At 48.4% G+C, this 17,983-nt stretch overlaps 6 protein-coding genes across 6 annotated transcripts; 3 read left to right on the top strand and 3 right to left on the bottom strand.

The window, feature by feature from the left end:
- Positions 1-135: 135 nt before the first annotated feature.
- LY89DRAFT_142342 (uncharacterized protein) lies at positions 136-796 on the top strand. Its single transcript, XM_018205323.1, has one exon. It carries the CDS (start codon positions 273-275, stop codon positions 621-623), a length of 351 nt encoding a protein of 116 aa, XP_018068887.1. The 5' UTR covers positions 136-272; the 3' UTR covers positions 624-796.
- LY89DRAFT_752603 (uncharacterized protein) lies at positions 796-3,998 on the bottom strand (the record flags this gene model as incomplete). Its single annotated transcript, XM_018221252.1, has 5 exons — positions 796-2,203; positions 2,249-2,562; positions 2,614-3,338; positions 3,382-3,523; positions 3,571-3,998. 5 exons carry the CDS (start codon positions 3,996-3,998, stop codon positions 969-971), a joined length of 2,844 nt encoding a protein of 947 aa, XP_018068888.1. The 3' UTR covers positions 796-968.
- A 414-nt stretch (positions 3,999-4,412) lies between these two features.
- On the top strand, positions 4,413-5,629 carry LY89DRAFT_142375 (uncharacterized protein). Its single transcript, XM_018205325.1, has one exon. The coding sequence runs from the start codon at positions 4,826-4,828 to the stop codon at positions 5,321-5,323; it is 498 nt and encodes a 165-aa protein (XP_018068889.1). The 5' UTR covers positions 4,413-4,825; the 3' UTR covers positions 5,324-5,629.
- Positions 5,630-6,012: 383 nt separating this feature from the next.
- Positions 6,013-7,209, top strand: LY89DRAFT_589644 (DFP-domain-containing protein; the record flags this gene model as incomplete). The annotated part of the gene is made up of 1 exon (XM_018209545.1): positions 6,013-7,209. One exon carries the CDS (start codon positions 6,013-6,015, stop codon positions 7,207-7,209), a length of 1,197 nt encoding a protein of 398 aa, XP_018068890.1.
- Positions 7,210-8,451: 1,242 nt separating this feature from the next.
- LY89DRAFT_142355 (uncharacterized protein) lies at positions 8,452-12,704 on the bottom strand. Its single transcript, XM_018205324.1, has 10 exons — positions 12,346-12,704; positions 11,823-12,297; positions 11,132-11,774; positions 11,007-11,081; positions 10,928-10,957; positions 10,827-10,877; positions 10,736-10,777; positions 10,639-10,686; positions 9,217-10,588; positions 8,452-9,149 (listed from the first exon to the last, which is right to left on the bottom strand). The coding sequence occupies exons 1-10, from the start codon at positions 12,451-12,453 to the stop codon at positions 8,595-8,597; spliced, it is 3,399 nt and encodes a 1,132-aa protein (XP_018068891.1). The 5' UTR covers positions 12,454-12,704; the 3' UTR covers positions 8,452-8,594.
- Positions 12,705-15,421: 2,717 nt separating this feature from the next.
- Positions 15,422-16,191, bottom strand: LY89DRAFT_589725 (uncharacterized protein; the record flags this gene model as incomplete). The annotated part of the gene is made up of 2 exons (XM_018209549.1): positions 15,422-15,753; positions 15,945-16,191. The coding sequence occupies 2 exons, from the start codon at positions 16,189-16,191 to the stop codon at positions 15,422-15,424; spliced, it is 579 nt and encodes a 192-aa protein (XP_018068892.1).
- Positions 16,192-17,983: the final 1,792 nt, after the last annotated feature.

Genomic DNA, 17,983 nt, shown 5'->3' on the forward strand with positions numbered 1-17,983 from the left:
CACCAACTGATGGTGCGCAATGCCAGTGCCCGTGTTTCCCCTCTTTCATGCGCGAAGAACTAATTACCTTTGCCTCCCACCCGCTCAAGAAAAGAAGAAAAAAAAAAAAACTGACATTTTAATAAATAAGGTTGTTGTCAACTTCCTACCCATTACCAATTGATCTGTATTCTTCCTGACCACAACCCTAAACAAGCAATTCCTCGACCAACCCTTCCGTCCTTTGCATCAACGTCCGCATAGCACCAAGTCCCGGGCTCTTCCACAAATAGATGACCGATCACAACTGGCCATTTATAGTGAATGGAACATATATCCATGTTGCTTCAACGTATTCTATCTACCATCTTCTCCGCTTCTCACACAGGAGGAAACACAACCTCATTCTCAACTCTCAAGAAATACCCCCTCCCTGCTTCTTTATCTCTCATCAAAATTCTCAAATCCAAACAGCAGCCGAATCGAATACCTCCTCCGCATGTGTGCTACACAGTATTGGTAACCTTGGACTCCTAAGTCTTGACGTGGGGGTTGGGTTATGTTTCGGGAGAGAGCATGTGTTGATATTAGGAGATGAAGAAGATTCTTTGGTCAGTAGATTCATAATTATATTGTGGAATTGATATGGGGATCGGGATACGATGTGCTGTAGTTAGGGTGAGGTTTTGGGGGTATTAGTTCTGGGGATGGTCGAATGTCGACGATGGAAGCATTAAATGGTTTGAGAAGAGTCCTTGTACTTTCCTACTTAACTTAAGAATTTGTGAAGTGAGATATCATAAAGCAGAGACATATCTACATGTCTCCACACTACTAACACTATTTATTACTAACACTATTAGCTGAATAATAATACTGTCATTATTCATCAATCCCTCTCTACCATCAAAAACAAACGCTCGCTCACTTTTATTACCAAGATTCCCCTCCCCAAGACCCCACCTCCCATTCCCAATTCTCATCAAAAATCAAAACCCAACCCCCCCCTCCTCCTGACCCTGACCACCAAACCCCTCAAACCCACCCGGCCCAATAATCCCCTGATCCGGCTCCCCAACCCCACTCTCCTCAATCTCCTCTCCTCCCCCACCACCACCACCACCAAACATATGCTGCCACGGTTCATCATAATGTCCATGCACGCGCCCGATACTCCCAAACAACTCCACCGCCGTCCCATGATCCAACGGGTTCCTCACTTGCTCAAATCCCTGTCCACCGCCCGCGAAGCCAAATCCCGCCTGCTCATCACTAGGAGCCGAAAACGCTACGAAATTCTGGTCTTGGTTCCACGCCGTCGTCGCGGCCGGTTGATCGACGATGTTGCTCCCCGACTGAAACTCATGCAGATTCGCAGCATTCAGTCTCCTACTCGGCATCGCTGCTGCCGAGGTGAAGCGTCCGTAGTTGTATCCTGCCGGGATGGGCGCTTCGGTTGGCATATCGAAGACGCTCCAACTGATCATAGGAGCAACGAGACGGATCAGGCAATCGAAGATCTCCCACGCTTTTCGAGCAGAGACGGATTCACCAGCCATGGTACGCAGCCAGCGGATGCCGCTCTTGGCGTCATCGAGGATGTAGGCTGCTTCGTTGGGGAGGTGTTGAGCTTGGAAAGCCATCTCGAGCATGAGGACTGAGAGGGCTTCGCAGAGGTAGTGGAGGGTGTTCCACCAGGGGGTGATAGCGTAGAGTTTTTCGACGCTGGAAGCGGACCAGTGCATTAGGGAGATCATGGTTCGTGCTGAGTGGATACATTTCTCTGCTCCTTCTTGGTTGAAGTCTTGGGATCGTTTGGAGTGGGATTCGACTCGGCGTTCGAAGCGGCAGAGACAGGGTCGGTAGAGGATCATGCGGGATGAGTTGAAGATCATTGCGAGGCCTAGACGTTGGAAGATGTAGGGATCGTTCCAATCTGGTTCAGTCCATTTGTCGAAGATGATGCTGAATTCCTGTGGGAGGGTATCGCACCAAGAGAGGAGACGACGATCGATACGTCGGATCGTATCTTGAACTTCGGACCACTTCGCTTTGGTTGTTGCGGCACAGTAGAGCTGTGTTACTACTTCGTGAGCTACGATGCAAAGTTGGATGCGATAGATGAAGTAAGTGGAAGTTGTAGTTGGAAGTGAAAGAGGAGGAAATTTGTATATTAAGGCTTGGGCAATCCCGGTTGGCATCTGATACGTCGCGGTAGGACGAGCTTGAGGAGGTTAGCGAGCTCATCGGCGGAACAACCTGATCTTACTGTCTGAACCCCGAGAATCTTTCGAGGCTCGATGACTAAAATGACTTGAAAAGGAGCTTCTTTCGCTTATGAACGAGCTGGAGTCGAATTCATCTTCGTTCATGTTGATAGGAAGAGGTGCACTGATATCCTGATCGGATACACAACTTGGTCTACCAGTCAACTCATTCAAGAGGCATTCGAGGGTATAAAGAGCCCACCACAGCCGGACTCGTTGCTCCTTTTCGTAATCGCTGAGGCCTTCTACGTGGCTTCGAACTTGTAATCCCAGAGTTATAGCTTGCCTAATTGCAAGACCACAAATGGTCCAAGCTCTACAGTAGTATCAGTAAATGAGAAGCGAGAAAGCAGTCTGGTGAACGTACCTGTTCAGTCTACAGGTAGAGATAAAGTAGAAGCATAGCAGTCCTAACATACGACATGTAGACACCCTTGCATCTCGAAAAAGGAGGTCGTCATCCAAGCACAGCATCTTGGCTCTTTTGAAATAGAACAGATGATCTTGGTGATTGCCTCGATCGTGACGTTTCGTAAGCTGCCCATAGACAGCGCCGATGGCGAATACGAGATTCAAACTTCCAAGCCATACTGAATCATCCGATGAAAGGTTCATTGTCCCTCTGGCAAAATTGTTGTACCTCGTTGTAAATTGTTGTCGATCCAAAAGAGGAAGAATGCTATGCACGCTATCGAAATAAAGTCCCACAAGAGTATTTGCTGCCTCGTAATCAGGCCAATCAAAGGCACTCACATTACTCAGGTCTATAAACTCTACATCATCATCTTCAGTATGATATGAAGCCAACGTGTAGCCTGTTTCGTGTGTGCCAAGTGCTGTCTTCTTCTGTGACTTGGTATCACATTCCTGAGCTGTTCTTTTAGCCCAAGCAACAGCAGATGCCTTGCCCAGATGACCTGTAGCTCTCGTCTCATCTCGGTCGGTATCGACATTGACTGCGTCTAGCGAGCCAGTTGATCCTACATCCGAGTCTTGATCTTCCCCTTCGAGTTCTTCGGGTTCGGGTGAGAATTGGGAAGATCCGAGAGGAGCTTCTTCGACTTCTGTTAGGGAGTTGTGTGTGGGAGGAGTCTAGGAAGTTGAGCATATAGTCCCCATTAGAGGATGACCGTACCATTGACAGAACTTCATTGATAGCTGTCCTCATGCTTTCCGACGATAGTGTTGTATTTAGTTGAATGCGTCGAAGTGCCTCGATTATGTCCAAGTTGTGCTGATTAAGGGTATTTGCCTCATTGCTCAACTGTGACAGTTTCCTAGAAAGTGTGAGAATCCGAACTGTACGTCCAGCGAGTATGCTTACTTTCGTTCCCTGTCCCGCTTCCCATCACCGTACACGCAAGAAATGTTTGCATTTTTGCATCTCACACATGGTTGACCTCCAGTACATCCTGCCTTTGCTTTGCGGCAATGGTCACATGCGTGTGATGTTCTTCCCTTCTTGTGATCTTGAGACGAATCTGCCACTTGTGGTTGCCTCAAAGCTGGGATTGCAACCTTCCCAGGCGGAGCATGAGTGACATTCCGGGGAGAAAGTATCTGAGCCTGCGAAAAGGCAGGGCCAATTGAAATGGGACTTTGTAACGATTGACCTTGGTAGACACCCGAGTCCGAGTATGATAGAGTAGATTCCGATTGGTGGGTGTCTGTGGTAAAGCCTTGATGGGTGGTTGAGTGTGGGCTCTCGTCCCGAGGACGTTTGCCCCGACCCCTCCTGCGCTGAGAAGACATGTGCTTACAGCTCGGATCTCGCCGAGTGGGGTCCAGTATTGTGTTGGTCACAGTAGGTGGAAGTGGAAGTCAACGCCGTGGATACCGAGGGGGTGGTGAATAGGATATTGCAGCAATGATGGTTTCGAAGGGGAGTGGAGAGATTGACAGCGGTCTGGTAACCTAGATCTGTTCAATGGGCGAAGGGGTCCAGCATCGTTGTCCCGTTAATTTGTGTAGCATACCTCTAATTTCGCAAATGGGGGGTCCCAGCCATGACGAGATCAACACGAAGTGCGGTCGTAATGTCCACTGACAATTTTCAAGACACTGAAAATAAGCATAAATAATGGCAGAGTGGGTTTATAAATCACTCCACCTTGGGAAAAAGATAAGGCAATATCGAGGGGGGGTGGTCAAATAACCAGAGACATGAAACGACAAACAGCGCGAGGAAGAGCTCAAGTCTCGGCCATCAACGACTTTTTCGGCAGCGCGAGAGGGCTTCCCATAGGATGAGTTCATGACGGAGGACAAAGAAGGGCCAGATGGCTGTCGTCACAGGGCCGGAGCCGAGCTCCGGAGCCTGCAAACGAAATGGAACCGCATGGTAGGGATGGCTGAGGACCCTCACCGTGGTGGCCACTACGCCACCATCCCGATTGTCTGGGGAGTGAAGTGAGAACTTAGTCTCTAGTGGCACACAGGAACGGCTTCTAGGTATCATCCATCGGCGATGTGTCGTACAAGAAGGGGAATACCCTAGAACGAGTGGACTTGAGAAAAAAACATCTGATGGGTCGAGCGAGGCAGACCGCCGGTACTGATTCGAGGGTACAGTAGAGGAGATGCAAGAATCATGGGGAGGAGTGATATCCCATGACTGGAACTGTTATAATAATGATGGGGAGACTCCTGAGGAGAGAGCTGTTAGATCCTGGGCGAGCCATCAGGGATCAGCAGTGGGTTTGAGTGGATATCTGATTAACTGTTATGACGATGATCGTCCCGCGGAGCATCAGTACGAGTATCGACGTCTGATGATTACGGTACCCGAGACCCTTTTCCCATGGTGCAGCACCGGAGGCATCACCGGGGCTGCTGTAGCCAATCTACATGCCAGCACCGGTATGGCGTGGTACAGGAGGAAAAAGATCGCGCAAACGCGCAAACGAGTTGGGTGGATGTCCACCTATCAGCCCTGTGGGAATGTACTCGCCATAAATGGCTGTCTCTGGATGGCAGAACACGGCAGGCCGTCAAGAGGGATGCATGCAAGACGCAGAGAATATAAATCATCCAGTCTGCATCTGGCTCTTGAATTTCTGTGGTCGCAGAATATATGAGGATGATAGGAGATGGAGATGCGAAGAGGAAGGGAGGAGAAGAAGGCAAAATGGGAATGGATGCGCCCGCGAAAGCTCAACGGCCTCGCCAGCCAGAATTCGCTTATGGTAGCACTAAAATTTAAGGTTTAACCTTAGGCCCCTACAAGTATTTTCACTTCTGGTCCCTTGAACCGAGACACCAGGCACAGACAGCATCGCATGGCGAGGACAGCAACAACAATAGAGGAACGCCGACATCAGATCCAGCACTGCTTCCTGCTGACTACTGTACTATCACAATGTGTACAGCCATTTCCATTTGATACTCGGCCATCAGATCCGCCATCCTGATCTTCATCCTGCCATCAGCTTATCTATCCCTTTACCGCCGGTCCGAGGCTTCTCTGACTCCAAACCCTCATCCAGTTGACCGAGGCTGACTTTAAACCCGCCGAGTCCATCTGCGAGTTATAAGAGGTATATCCCATCCCATCCCTTCCAAGCTCTGCTGCTACGCCTTTGCGGAGACAATGACTGATTCAATGGCGTCGCAGGGCGCAAAGCGTCCTTCACCACTCAATTCTTCCCCCACATTAAGAAGTTCGACCCCACCTTCAAGCTCGAGCTTCTCACTCTCCTTCAACCTTCCCGACTCACGACCTTCCTCCCCAGCATCTTCCGTATTCTCCGAATCCTCACGAAGCACAATGTCCTCCTCGAGTTCGAGACCAGATCTGGTGCGACAGAATACGGCAGATATCGCCGAGCGGGACTACTTCTCAGAGAACCCCGCACCCGCCGCCCTCGACAAGCATACAGCATTAGCAAAACAATTCATCGACTTCCATGCAGCTGCTGGCAGACGTGTGGTCTTGGTGACATCCGGTGGCACAACCGTTCCTCTCGAGAGGCAAACCGTACGATTCATCGACAATTTCAGTGCTGGAACCAGAGGTGCAACATCAGCTGAGTATTTTTTGGAGACCGGGTATGCGGTCATATTCCTGCACAGGCAATTCAGTCTACTGCCATATTCTCGCCACTACAGCCATGCGACGGATTGTTTTCTCGATTTCTTGCACGAAGGACCCGATGGGAGTGTGGTAGCCAATGAGGAATACCGCGAGAAGATGCTCACGGTGCTGCGAAAGTATAACGATGCTAAGAACAAGAACCTACTCCTTACTCTCCCTTTCACGACAATTACCGATTACCTCTTCGTCCTCCGTGCAATTGCACAGCTCATGCGACCTCTAGGTCCCAGTGGCCTCCTCTACCTCGCAGCAGCAGTATCCGACTTCTTCGTTCCTCCAGAACGGATGCAAGAGCATAAAATCCAATCTACAAACGCGACAGATACGCAAGCAGAGAAAGATGCAGAGGCACAAAAACAAAACGAAGAAGAGGAGGCTTTCGATAATTTCGACTCTTCTCCTGCAGTCCCACGAAGCAAACGATTAATAGTTGATCTCGACCCTGTACCGAAATTCCTCAAGAACCTAGTAGATGGCTGGGCACCGGAAGGCATGATCGTATCATTCAAGCTAGAAACCGATCCCGAGATCCTGGTTCACAAAGCACAATACTCTCTAGACAGATACCAACATCATCTTGTGATTGGCAACCTATTGTCCACCAGAAAATGGGAAGTAGTATTCGTAGCACCGGGACAAAAAGACCAGTGGATCCGCGTACCGCGAAGCAGGCGGAAGAAAACAATCAGCGGAGTAGAGAACATGGTCGGTGTTGCAGCCAGCGGTGGTGAAATTGGCGAGAAGCCTCTCGATCCGAAGGATTTGCCGGAAGGGGAACCGGAGATGGAGATTGAGAGTCTGATTATCCCTGCTGTGGAGCAGATGCATACAGCTCATATGGAGAAGTCGAGAAGTAAAGCCGCAGCATAGGAGACGAGTTTTGGTGTAAAATATGAGTGTTGCATTTGTAGCGAGGATCTTGGGTATTTGGCTTTGCATATACTATCCCTATCCCTATTACTGAATAGAAGAAGCATAGATCTCTATATCTTTCACTTGACCTTGATCCAATCTCCACTCGCTGCTTGTGTACGAGACCCTCACACACAAATAACCATTACACTCACAATTACCAAAGACGAACGATTCCCCTGTCTATCTGAACGCCCACCAACCCACGTTTCTTCTGAGAGTTCCACAGCTTTCCCTATGCCATGTCTACTAAAACAACAAATCAATAGAGAACCTCTTTAGCAAGAATCTACACAGGCATTATTCCGATTTAAGAGAATAAGTTTCAGTCTCAAGGCCTCGATGACTGCTACTGGTAGCAAGAAGCTCACTTCTCAACCAACACATTATAACACAAACTTACCTCTAAAGTCACTCTCAAAATTATTCTTCATCCCCCTTTCTCATCTATCTCATATCATCTCCAAATTCCAATGATCGTTCACTCCATCCTCACCCCTGAACCCCATGGGAACAAGCGCAAGAATTTATCCGTCAAGAAATACCACACCCCTCAGTCCTTACTGTCTTTGCAAAGGGTCATAGCATCAGTAACAAGCTTGACCGACTAAAACCTATCTACATAATAGGAGAAGTTCGAAATCGCTCTTAGCGGAACCGGTGGAATTCGCGGTCTTGATATGGGCTGAATGATCTTTTGCGGGAAAGGAGGGCAAGGCGGAGAATATCTACCATATCAAGGGTGAGTTTCATTGCCTTCTCTAAGGAAGTCATGAAGAGAGATTCAAAGAGAAGAGTAGTAAGAAGAGAGCAGAAAATCCGTTTTTGGGGGGGTGAGAGAAGAGGATTGTTTGTATTCCAGAGAGAGATTGAATGAAGTCTTGTAGTCGGTTTTCCTCTAGCACGGTTGCGTAGATGGGAGCGACTTCGAGCGAGACAATGAGGAGTATCGTGCGCGTATTTTTATATTGAAAATTTGTTGAGCGATATCTCCATTTCCTTCAGTGTGTAGTGGACGAGTTCTTGCAATAGCCTGCAGAGCTAAGAAGATGTGCATATTAGAATATAACTGGCAATATACTAAGCCTTTTTCGTTTCACCAAATCAAAAACACAATAAAAGAATATGGTCATATATGCATACATAGAATCATACATATACACTCTCCCTCCACATTTTCCTTCTCCTTTTCCTTCTCTCCCCTTTTCTCTCTCCTTTTCTCTCTCCTTTCTACTCCCCGCAAACCCACCCCCTCACCACAGAATCAAAACAAAACCATACACCAAACCATGCACAACCAACAAACAAAAGAAATCACTCCTCTTTTCCTTGTCTCATTCGCACTAAACCACCAACATCAACCCACCAACCAAAACACCAACCACCATCCCCACGCTCCCTTTCACACTACTCGCCGCACCTGTAAACGTGCTCGGCACCGGGCTACTAGAACTCGTAGCCACACCCCCCGCGCTCGTCGTCGAGCTTCCCACCTGTCCCACAAACAACGAGACGCTCGGCGCCGCGGTTCCGGTTCCCACCGGCCCAGATCCAGATCCCACAGCTGATCCAGTGGGATAAGGAGCCACTGGCGAAGAAGAGGAGGTGCTGTAAGGAATAGCAACCACAGTTGCGGTACTCTCTACAACCTTAACGGTAACATACGACGTCGTAGTGGAAGATAGCGTCGTGGTGAGATGTTCACCGCTCGCTTCGCCGGTAGAGGTTGGTGCTGGCGCAGAGGAGGAGCCTTTCCCGCCTTTGCCGGGGATGATGGGGGATTGGGTTGCGGTTGCGGATTGGGTGGCGATTACGGGGCATACGGTTGTGTAGAGGGCGATGGTTTCGGTTGTTACGGAGCCGATGCGGGCGGGGCAGTTTGTTACTGTTGGGGCGCACTTTTGGGGGTGTTTGTTAGTTTTGGTTTTTTGGTGAGGAGAGGGGAAGGGAGGGAGAGAGACTTACGGATGTGATGGTGTATTCGGTTGTGGTGTACACGGTTGAGGTGGTGTATTCCTGGGCTGGGGTGGAGGTGCTTGCGGGTGATGAGGGGGTGGTGGTTGGGACACCTTTTCCTGTCTCGGTTTCTGTCACGGGGCACACGGTTGTGTATAGAGCGATCGTCTCGGTTGTTACTTGGGTGGAGCGAGCGGGGCAGTTTGTGACTGTGGCGGCGCAGCTGGTGATCGTGTAGACGGATGTGGTGTATACTGTTGAGGTGGTGTATTGAGTTGAGGAAGGCGTGCTGACAGCTCCACTGGAGGTTGATCCAGAGAGGGTGGATGATGGGGTGCTGACGATTCCGCTGGCAGACGAAGAGGATGATCCAGAGATCACGGATCCGCTTGAGGTCACGCTTCCAGTCGATGTAGGGGTGTATGACCCGCTTGTAATCGAAACACTTCCGCTAACAGAGGTTGTAGGTCCAACGGTTGAGCTGCTGTTTGTGAAAGGAGGTAAAGTATAAGATGAGCTCAATGAGGAAGTGATTGAAGTTCCATTCTTGGTGTGTGTCTTCCGGGAGCAGACAGATGCCTTGCTGGAAGTCGATGAGCTTGTGATGGTCAAGTTGAGGTAAATGCTTGACGAGGTGGTTGGGATCACGGAGCTGCTTGTCAGGCTTGAGGATGAGGTCAAGGTTTGGCTAACAATGCTGGAACTGCTGTAGACGCTCGATGTCGAGGTTGGAATAACATAGCTGCTTGTGTTCGAGAAAACCGATGACGTTGATGATAGGCTGTATGTGGATGACACAGAGCTGCTGGTAAGGCTGGAGCTGGACAAAACCGAGGAGGATGACGAGCTGGGCGTTGGGCTAACCACGGAACTGCTTGAGCTGAGAGTTGACGAAGAGCTTGGGGCTGATGAAGAGCTGCTGGTCAATGAAACACTGCTCGACACACTGCTGGAAACGACAGAAGACGAGCTATAAACCGAGCTAGTGCTCGAGCTCAAAACACTCGACGTTGTGGTGGCATTTCCACATTGGTAAACATCCAATCTGTTTCCAGCACCACACAGCTCGGTTGGCGTTCCATCACAAGTCATGCTGCAATCGATGTGAGGTTCCTCAACACTTCCCAGACCGAAAGAATCGCCACAGTAACATTCTCCACCGTATTCAACACCGAAGTAGGTAAACTCGGAACAGAAGCTTGCGCACATTTCGACGCTCATCATGGTGTAGTTGACATATGTGGCTCCGGAAAGGGCACGGACGTTAGTTCCTTCGGAATAGCAGCCGAGATATGTGCACTGGCCGACAGAGGGGACAGTTGTTGGGGTGGGGGTTGTGGAAGGCGCGCTGCTGGAGCTGCTGCTCAGGGTTGAGCTTGTCCTATGCTATATTAGTATGAAGTTACAAACATGAGAAGGTCGTAGACTCACGAGCTAGAAGAGCTGCTCGAGGAGCTGCTCAGAGTGCTAGAAGTCGACCTTCAGTTGTTTAGCAGTGACCTAAAAGAGAAAGACATGGAAAACATACGACGAAGACAGTGTGCTTGAGCTAGAGCTCGATGAGCTTGATCTGAGACAACTTAGTACGATTTCCTGGGGCGTCTAAGAATAAGACTTACGAGCTTGAAGAGCTAGTCTTTGAAGAGCTGCTTGAGCTAGTCGTGGACGTCCTGTGACTGTTTAGCATATTTATCAAAGTCTAAAATCTCCCTAAACTCACTTGGTAGAAGTGCTGCTTGATGAGCTAGTACTGAGACAGTTTAGCGAGATTCAATTACAGGGCAACTTCCAAAACTCACGAGCTAGTTGTAATCTTGGAGCTTGAGCTGCTGCTAGTCTTGGAAGACGTAGAAGAAACACTGGTGCTGGTTGCCCTACGCTTTGTTAGCAAATAGCTTTAAACTAGTGCATTTCCAAAACTCACTTGGTGGAAGTTGACGATGTTGTAATCTTCGATGAAGACGTGGATGTAGTCTTGATAGAAGAGCTCGTCGACGATGTCTTTAATGAGGTAGTGGTGCTGTGAACAGTAGAAGAGGTAGAAGTTCCACCAAGAGCAATACTGTTCAAAACAGCCTTGATCTGGTTATAGAATTGACCATTGTTCTCAGCAACCGTAGCTTCATAAAGCATGACACCTCCAAATTGAGGGTGCGAGTGATATTGAGTGACAAGAGTCTGGACAGCAGCAGCATTGATATAATCGTTAGGTGATCCGGAAGATGCGGCTTGTCCGGCGAGAAGACCAATGTACAACTTCGCTCCTGCGCTTGCGCCACCGTTGACCTTGGTCACCCATGAATCATAGTTGAATCCAGACATAGTTCCAGCGGCCTTCGCATCGGTATAGTTGCGAGCTGTGCATCCATTGGCACCATTGTTGTAGAATTGGATCCAAAGGATATCGAATTGGGCTCCAGCGATAGCAGTGCTCATGTATGGCTCATCCAAGGGACATTGAGGAGCTCCCGAGATAATGTAATCCTTGGAGCCTGGGTTTGCAGCTTTGTATTCAGCGAATAACAATCGCAGTTGTTGGATGCAAGCAATGTAACCGGCTTGTTGATCTGCCAAGAATTAGCGATTATACCTTGTACACCCATCATTTGTCCTACCAGGTGTGGTTTGCTCGATATCAAAGTCAAAACCATCAAAGTCAATTGTCTCCCCAGCCGTGTCATTGTTGTAACCACGGTCGAGAGGACGAACACCTGTCCAGCTGGGATTATATGGTCCATATGCACCCCAAAGGAAGTTGGCCAAGTAGATACCATCTGCCTGTCCATTCAAGTAGTAATCACCGGCAGCACCACCAAGCGAGAGAAGAAGTTTCGTGTTGGTGTTTTGTTGACAGTAGTACAGGGACTCTTGAAGCTGTGGACATTGCTCATACAGAAAGTTGTTCTTGGGGTTGTTGACTCCATTGTAACCAGAGCCAGAGTAATTTCCATTCCAACATTGATTTCCAAAAGTCTCGGCCACTAATCCGTTCGCTTGAGGTGGGAAGATGTTGATGAATCCAATAGGGATAATGTCGACGTTCGGTTGCTCACAATAATACGTTAAATTATATTGATTCGCACCAGAACCCTACTCAATATCAGCACCAAATCACCACTTCCTTCTCACTCTGCATACCCAGTACATAGCCAAATTCCTCTGCGATGTTGGATCATAAACGGCCGTGGAAGAGCGGATTAGAGAGAAGGAGGCTGCCGCCGCAGCAAAGAACTTTGTGGAAAACATTATGCTAAGATTAAACGACAAATATAACCTAAAAAGATTGTGGTATGGCCGAAGCCTGTAAAGAGTGTATTGACTTGATCGTCAAAGAAAGGACGCAAACCAAAGTCTGCACGGCACAAACGGTCACCGCTGGGGAGGTATGAGGTTGGTGATGTCGGTGGAGGAGGAGGAGAGAAAAGAAAGAGAAGCTGGAGAAGGGTGTGGGAACGCCATCACTTAATGGAAAGGGTCTAGCCAGGGCAAATTGGACATCGTGAGCCGACCTGGGCTGCCAGGGATACGGCTGGTACCTGGCTAAGATGGAGGTCCTCCGCCTTGAAAGCACCAAACAGACGGCCATGCGGCTAGGAAACGTGTGATGACCTTGACGGTCTGTAGGGGGGCTTGGCAGGAAGAGCGGGTGAGAGGCCGCGGTGGTGACGGGAGGTTCACGATAGGCTTCGTTTAAGGCTGAGGGACGGTTTGGGCGGGTGGAGCGTGCTGAGCATGGTGGTTGCTTGAATTCAGGCACATCTCGTCTCGAGATTGGGACCCCGCCACAGTGTATGACCCCCAGTCTTTGGTCCGAATGAACCACTCACACAGCCGGAAACATGACTATGGCGTTTCTTGGGACGAACCAAAGTAGCTGGCAGGGCGCTGCTGCAACTTTGTTCAAGCGAAAGCAAATATTTCATGCCTACCGGCCGTCCATAGTAGCTCTAGTCCCGGCCTAGGGATCCGAATCTGGCCTCACTCGAGTATTTTGGAACGCGCTTCGAGGGGAGCGCGGATGACCAAGGCCCTCAAAATAATCCCCAATTCTCGGTGAGGGATCCTGGACATAAGATCGGGCTGTCATCCGTCCGTCAACCATCTCTCCATGATCGCATTCGGATCAAATGTCGAGTCAGAAGGTGTGTGTGTTTGGTAAGTAGAAGTGGTGTTGGTGAGAAACGATTTGTGTTTATACTCCGCCTAAATTCAGCGTTTTGCCTGCAGATTGCAGATGGCAGTTGGTCTGACGGTGATATCGACGATAACAGGACCCAATAAATAACTGTTGTTGGACGGCGAGCGTGTTGCTCGTTTTCGCTGCTGCTGCGCCGTTCTCGATCCTCCTCTGGTGCGGTTGAGCGCGGTCCAAGAGAAGACTGGACTGGCGTACGGCGACGGAGTTGGCGAGATGAGATGAGATGAAGGGCAAGAAAGTGAAAAGGGGCAATAGCGCTTGGACGGGTTCCTGACTAAACTCTTTCTGGTAGCTCGCGCACTTCCACCAATGATGTCTCCTTCTTACCGGCACTATTGGAACGGGCTAAGCTTTTTCAGCAACCGCTTGAAATCCACTCTTCCCCTGCCCAAATCCACTCGAGTCCCCTCTCTCTATCCCTTTCCGTGGCATCGTAAATTTATTGCTCACATTTCGGTTCGTGATCCGTGTTCAGATCCCATTGAACCTAAAAGTCTATCCTAAAGATCATCGCGATCAGCGCAAAGCTATGAAGAAGCTTATTTCCTCTTCACCTCTTACCTAACTTCAACATCTGCGCTTCTCCATCATGTCGTCAGAACATGAAATTGACGTCGGTGATGGATATGTTTTCGAGCCGCGGGGTTTGAAGATCAGGGGCAGATCGCAGGAGGACCGATCCTTCCGTTCAATGCGACGGCCGCCCGGTGGAAAAGAAATTTCTTATGGGTCCGAAAATAGGATGTTATTGTCTTGGCTCTTAGTCGAGAATCTTCCTCTTGATGTCATGTCATTTTCTTTGCTTGCGAGATTGTCTGCATTGCTACTGTCCTGCCAAGTGACGAGAACAGTGTCCAAGAGTCATATTTGACATTGTTTGAATGGTTTCGAAGAATTCCTGTTGTGTGCTTGTCTGTTCGAAGTTTTGCTTCGCCGCAAAAGTGGATCTTCAAACCTGAGAATCACACGATCGGATGATGCAAATGTTGGACCCAATCTGAAGACTTGTCCCAATGATACGAAATGAGTTTAGGTGTGGGGAATTCCAACTGTTTGATACTCGAAAGATTTTGGGATCATTTTGCTACCCAAATAGCTTGTACTTCAAGCCTGAGAATCTCTTTGTCATGATGTCTGCTCCCTCTTCCACTAAAGCTCCTGTTAATTTCATATAAAATAGATCATTCGAGAGATAGATAGCTTCCGTAGGCAAGAAGCACTTGATATCTTGTCAAATCCTATTGGTAGAAGTATAAATGACAACACATCCCTTTAACCTTTCAAACAACTCCTGCTCATGGAATCTGTCTCTATACAATAAGATTACCCTGCATATGTCTGTCGAATGAGAAGAGCTGTCTAACTTCATTGTACACTAACTCTTAGGTACTACCTTGTGTCTGATTATGGCAGTCTTCTTAAAGCAGAAGCTTGTTGTAAGCTACTTTGTCTCAGTGGTCACGTGCTTGGCTTCCTCTTTATTCCGTGTATTTCAGATCAAGTTCTGCAATACAGCGGCATCAAAACTCATCCTCCATCCAATTATTCTTTGCTAGTGTTCTTGAGTAGTAAACGCTCGTTGGAAAAAGCATCAGGCCGAGTCTCGTTCCAAGAAAGTCGCAGATGACAATTCGGAAAGCCGCAGAAAGATGTTCCTTACTCTCTGAAGCAATGACCGAAACAACCTAGAGTACCAGTACACGACATGCCCTTAGATTCAAAGTCTATGTTGCTCGTCGAAGTCCTATACTTTCTATGATTGCTTACTGTGTCGACTCTCGGTGATTCGATATCCGTTCAAGAGCTTTATCTCAATATACAGCATCATCATAGAACTTTACATGATCACTGGCTAGGCCTCATTTTTCCATACAATCTTTTCATTTCTTAGATCTTTGCTAATGTTTTAAAGACAGACTACCTTCTAAAACATACCATTTCCTCCCAAATATACAATCTATCCTTAATATCTACCTCCTCCTCTCTCCCCTAAATTCTCGAACCCAATTCGGTCAATTAGTTGACAGCGCCTTGAGCAGCAGCGGCATCATCAGGGCTGTTAGCCTCAAGAGCAGCCAGAATGGAAGAAACATCGTCCTGGCGCTTGCTGGCTCCGCTGGCGACGCTGCCATCGGCTGGGTCATTGGCAGAAAGGGCGGCGAGAATGGAGGAGAGATCATCTTGACGCTTGCTGGCTCCACTGGCAACGCTTCCATCAGCTGGGTCATTGGCTGAGAGGGCGGCGAGAATGGAAGCCAAGTCGTCTTGGCGCTTAGAAGCACTGCTAGCAACGCTTCCATCCTCTGGGTCGTTTGCTGATAGAGCAGCAAGGATGGAAGAGAGGTCGTCTTGACGTTTGGAGGCCCCGCTGGCGACGCTTCCATCAGCAGGATCGTTGGCTGACAAGGCCGCTAGGATGCTGGCCTAACATCAAGTAAGCAAGAGTCCATCAAAAGGTTCTGAACATCCGAGGAGATGAATGCAAGAACAAGCAGGCATCTCGGTGGTGAAAGGAAGAAAGTTTTCCGAGAATCTGAACTCACCATATCATCTTGGCGCTTGGCAACGCTTCCTTGAGCTGTCTGGGCATCTTCCGGGTCGTTGGCCGAAAGAGCGCTGAGGATCGAAGCCACATCATCCTGACGCTTGCTAACAGCTCCTTGGGCCGCTGCTGCATCATCTGGGCTATTGGCCTCAAGTGCTGCTAGAATGGAGGAAACATCATCTTGTGGGACAGGCGCAGCGGCCGCGAGGAAAGCGAGCGAGAGAACAACGGCGTACTTCATTTTGAATATTGGCAAGAAAATCGAAAGTAATTAAAAGATATAATAAAGAAGCCCAGCTTACAAAAATAGAAAGAACAGAAAGTGCACAGCACGAAAATTGAATATCAAGAATGGTAAGTAAGAAAGAAGAACGACGGAAGGAGGAAGAAGAGTGGGAATCTCGAATTTCAACACTTCTTTGTACATGGTCCCTCTAGCAGCACACCCGGAACCCGTCTCACCGGCCTCTTCTCTGACAACATTTCTTACCAACGACATAAAGTTCTTCAAATGACATTATCAGATGGACCCGGGCGAGCCTCTGCCGTGGCGATCGCTTGGCTGTCGATGCGTGGCTTGTTTCGTTTCGTGTGTCGGAACATGATCTGCACCAAACAAGCACTTTGGCGAGGCGCAAGGACCTGTGGCCAGACTGATGCTGTGGCACGAAGAGTGAGCTTAACTCAAAACTGGATATGGCTGCGAGTTTGCGAGGAGCCGCATGATGATGATTGCGTTTGCACTCGGAGATATCTAGATGATCAGCATGCAGGACTGGAGGTACTCGAGTAGTGAGCTCTGCAAGGCTTTGGCTGTGTAAGCGAACCCCTCTTAATCCTCCCTCCTATGGGACCAAACAGATAGATCGATATTTATTGAACATCGCGATTCTCCATATTTTCACAAGGTATTCTATTGAATCGTATTTCAGATATTGATACGTCAGGACTACTGATTCCTGATTTTCAAGCGTCTGGAAATTCGATTTTGGTTTCCAAGTGCAGGCGATGTTTGATTCTTCGGATTTGGGTGATATGACAGAGATCCATCAAAAGTCAAATAACGGAATTTCGGTTCTAAGAATGTGCATGAAACGGTCTTCTGGGGAGACAGATTTACAGTGCGTGGATGATCGATGTGTGGATAGATAGATAGTGTGTGGATGGATGGTCACAGTGTTGAATGGTCCCAGTGCGAATTTGTCCCGGGTTTGAAATGTCACAGTGTGAATTTGTCCCAGGTTGCGATGTGCAACAAAACCTCGTGACTTTGCCAGCGGGCCAATCGCTAGGCTGCTAGGTCACAGGTGCTAGCTTGGCAGACAGGGGTGAAAGCACATGCAGGTGTGCTCTATATTTGCTTTGTCATATGTCTCTGACTTTGCTGGGCTTTGTACGTAATATGTTGATGGGTTTCTGGAGAGAAAGCTGGACATTTTTCCCTGTAGGAATATATAAAGCCAAGAAAGATTTCAAACATGGTTAAATATGAAAGTATCAGCAAACAGGAGCTGCCCGGAAGCGGCGTTTGTTCTTGGGTCACAAGCTTACTCTTTCTCTCGCTCTACGGCTGGCTGGAAAGTTCGTCCGCTGAAAATTATAAGCAAAGGCAAGTACCGGTGTTTATACCCCTCTAAACTAACTTCACGCTTAGTGGAGCTTTTTGTATTGAATACCGAGTCCACACGAGTCTGTGAAGACTGTGAATTTGAGAGCTTGGTAACAAAGCTCATTTTTAACTTTTAGACTGAAGTTCGAACATCTCCACTGGTTCCAGGGCATTCACTCATTCGAAATTCTGTGATGATTCTAGACGTTGAGAAGAAGTACGGAGTATGTTTCAAAATCCAAACATTTTCAAAGCAAAAATAGCATTAGAAGGCATGCTCTGCAATTAACAGAGCTGTTGTGGAAGCCGAATGAGCTTCTGGGATGAGTGTCAATGTCGAGATTTCGATTTCTCAATCAAGATTCAATCAATTGTTCCAGTCATTCTGAGATTTCCGCCTCCAATCTCTCGGCAAAGTGACCAC

This window comes from Mollisia scopiformis (genome assembly GCF_001500285.1).
Source record: "Mollisia scopiformis unplaced genomic scaffold LY89scaffold_17, whole genome shotgun sequence".
Lineage (NCBI taxonomy): Eukaryota > Fungi > Ascomycota > Leotiomycetes > Helotiales > Mollisiaceae > Mollisia > Mollisia scopiformis.

Excerpts from the sequence above, each read along its gene's own strand:
- LY89DRAFT_142342 (XM_018205323.1), top strand. The coding sequence starts at position 273 with ATGACCGATCACAACTGGCCATTTATAGTGAATGGAACATATATCCAT.
- LY89DRAFT_142375 (XM_018205325.1), top strand. The coding sequence starts at position 4,826 with ATGCAAGAATCATGGGGAGGAGTGATATCCCATGACTGGAACTGTTAT.
- LY89DRAFT_142355 (XM_018205324.1), bottom strand. The coding sequence starts at position 12,453 with ATGTTTTCCACAAAGTTCTTTGCTGCGGCGGCAGCCTCCTTCTCTCTA. Across the intron at positions 12,298-12,345 it reads GGAATTTGGCTATGTACTGG|GGTTCTGGTGCGAATCAATA; the intron begins GTATGCAGAGTG and ends GATATTGAGTAG. Across the intron at positions 10,589-10,638 it reads TCGAGCAGCTCTTCTAGCTC|GACAAGCTCAACCCTGAGCA; the intron begins GTGAGTCTACGA and ends AATATAGCATAG.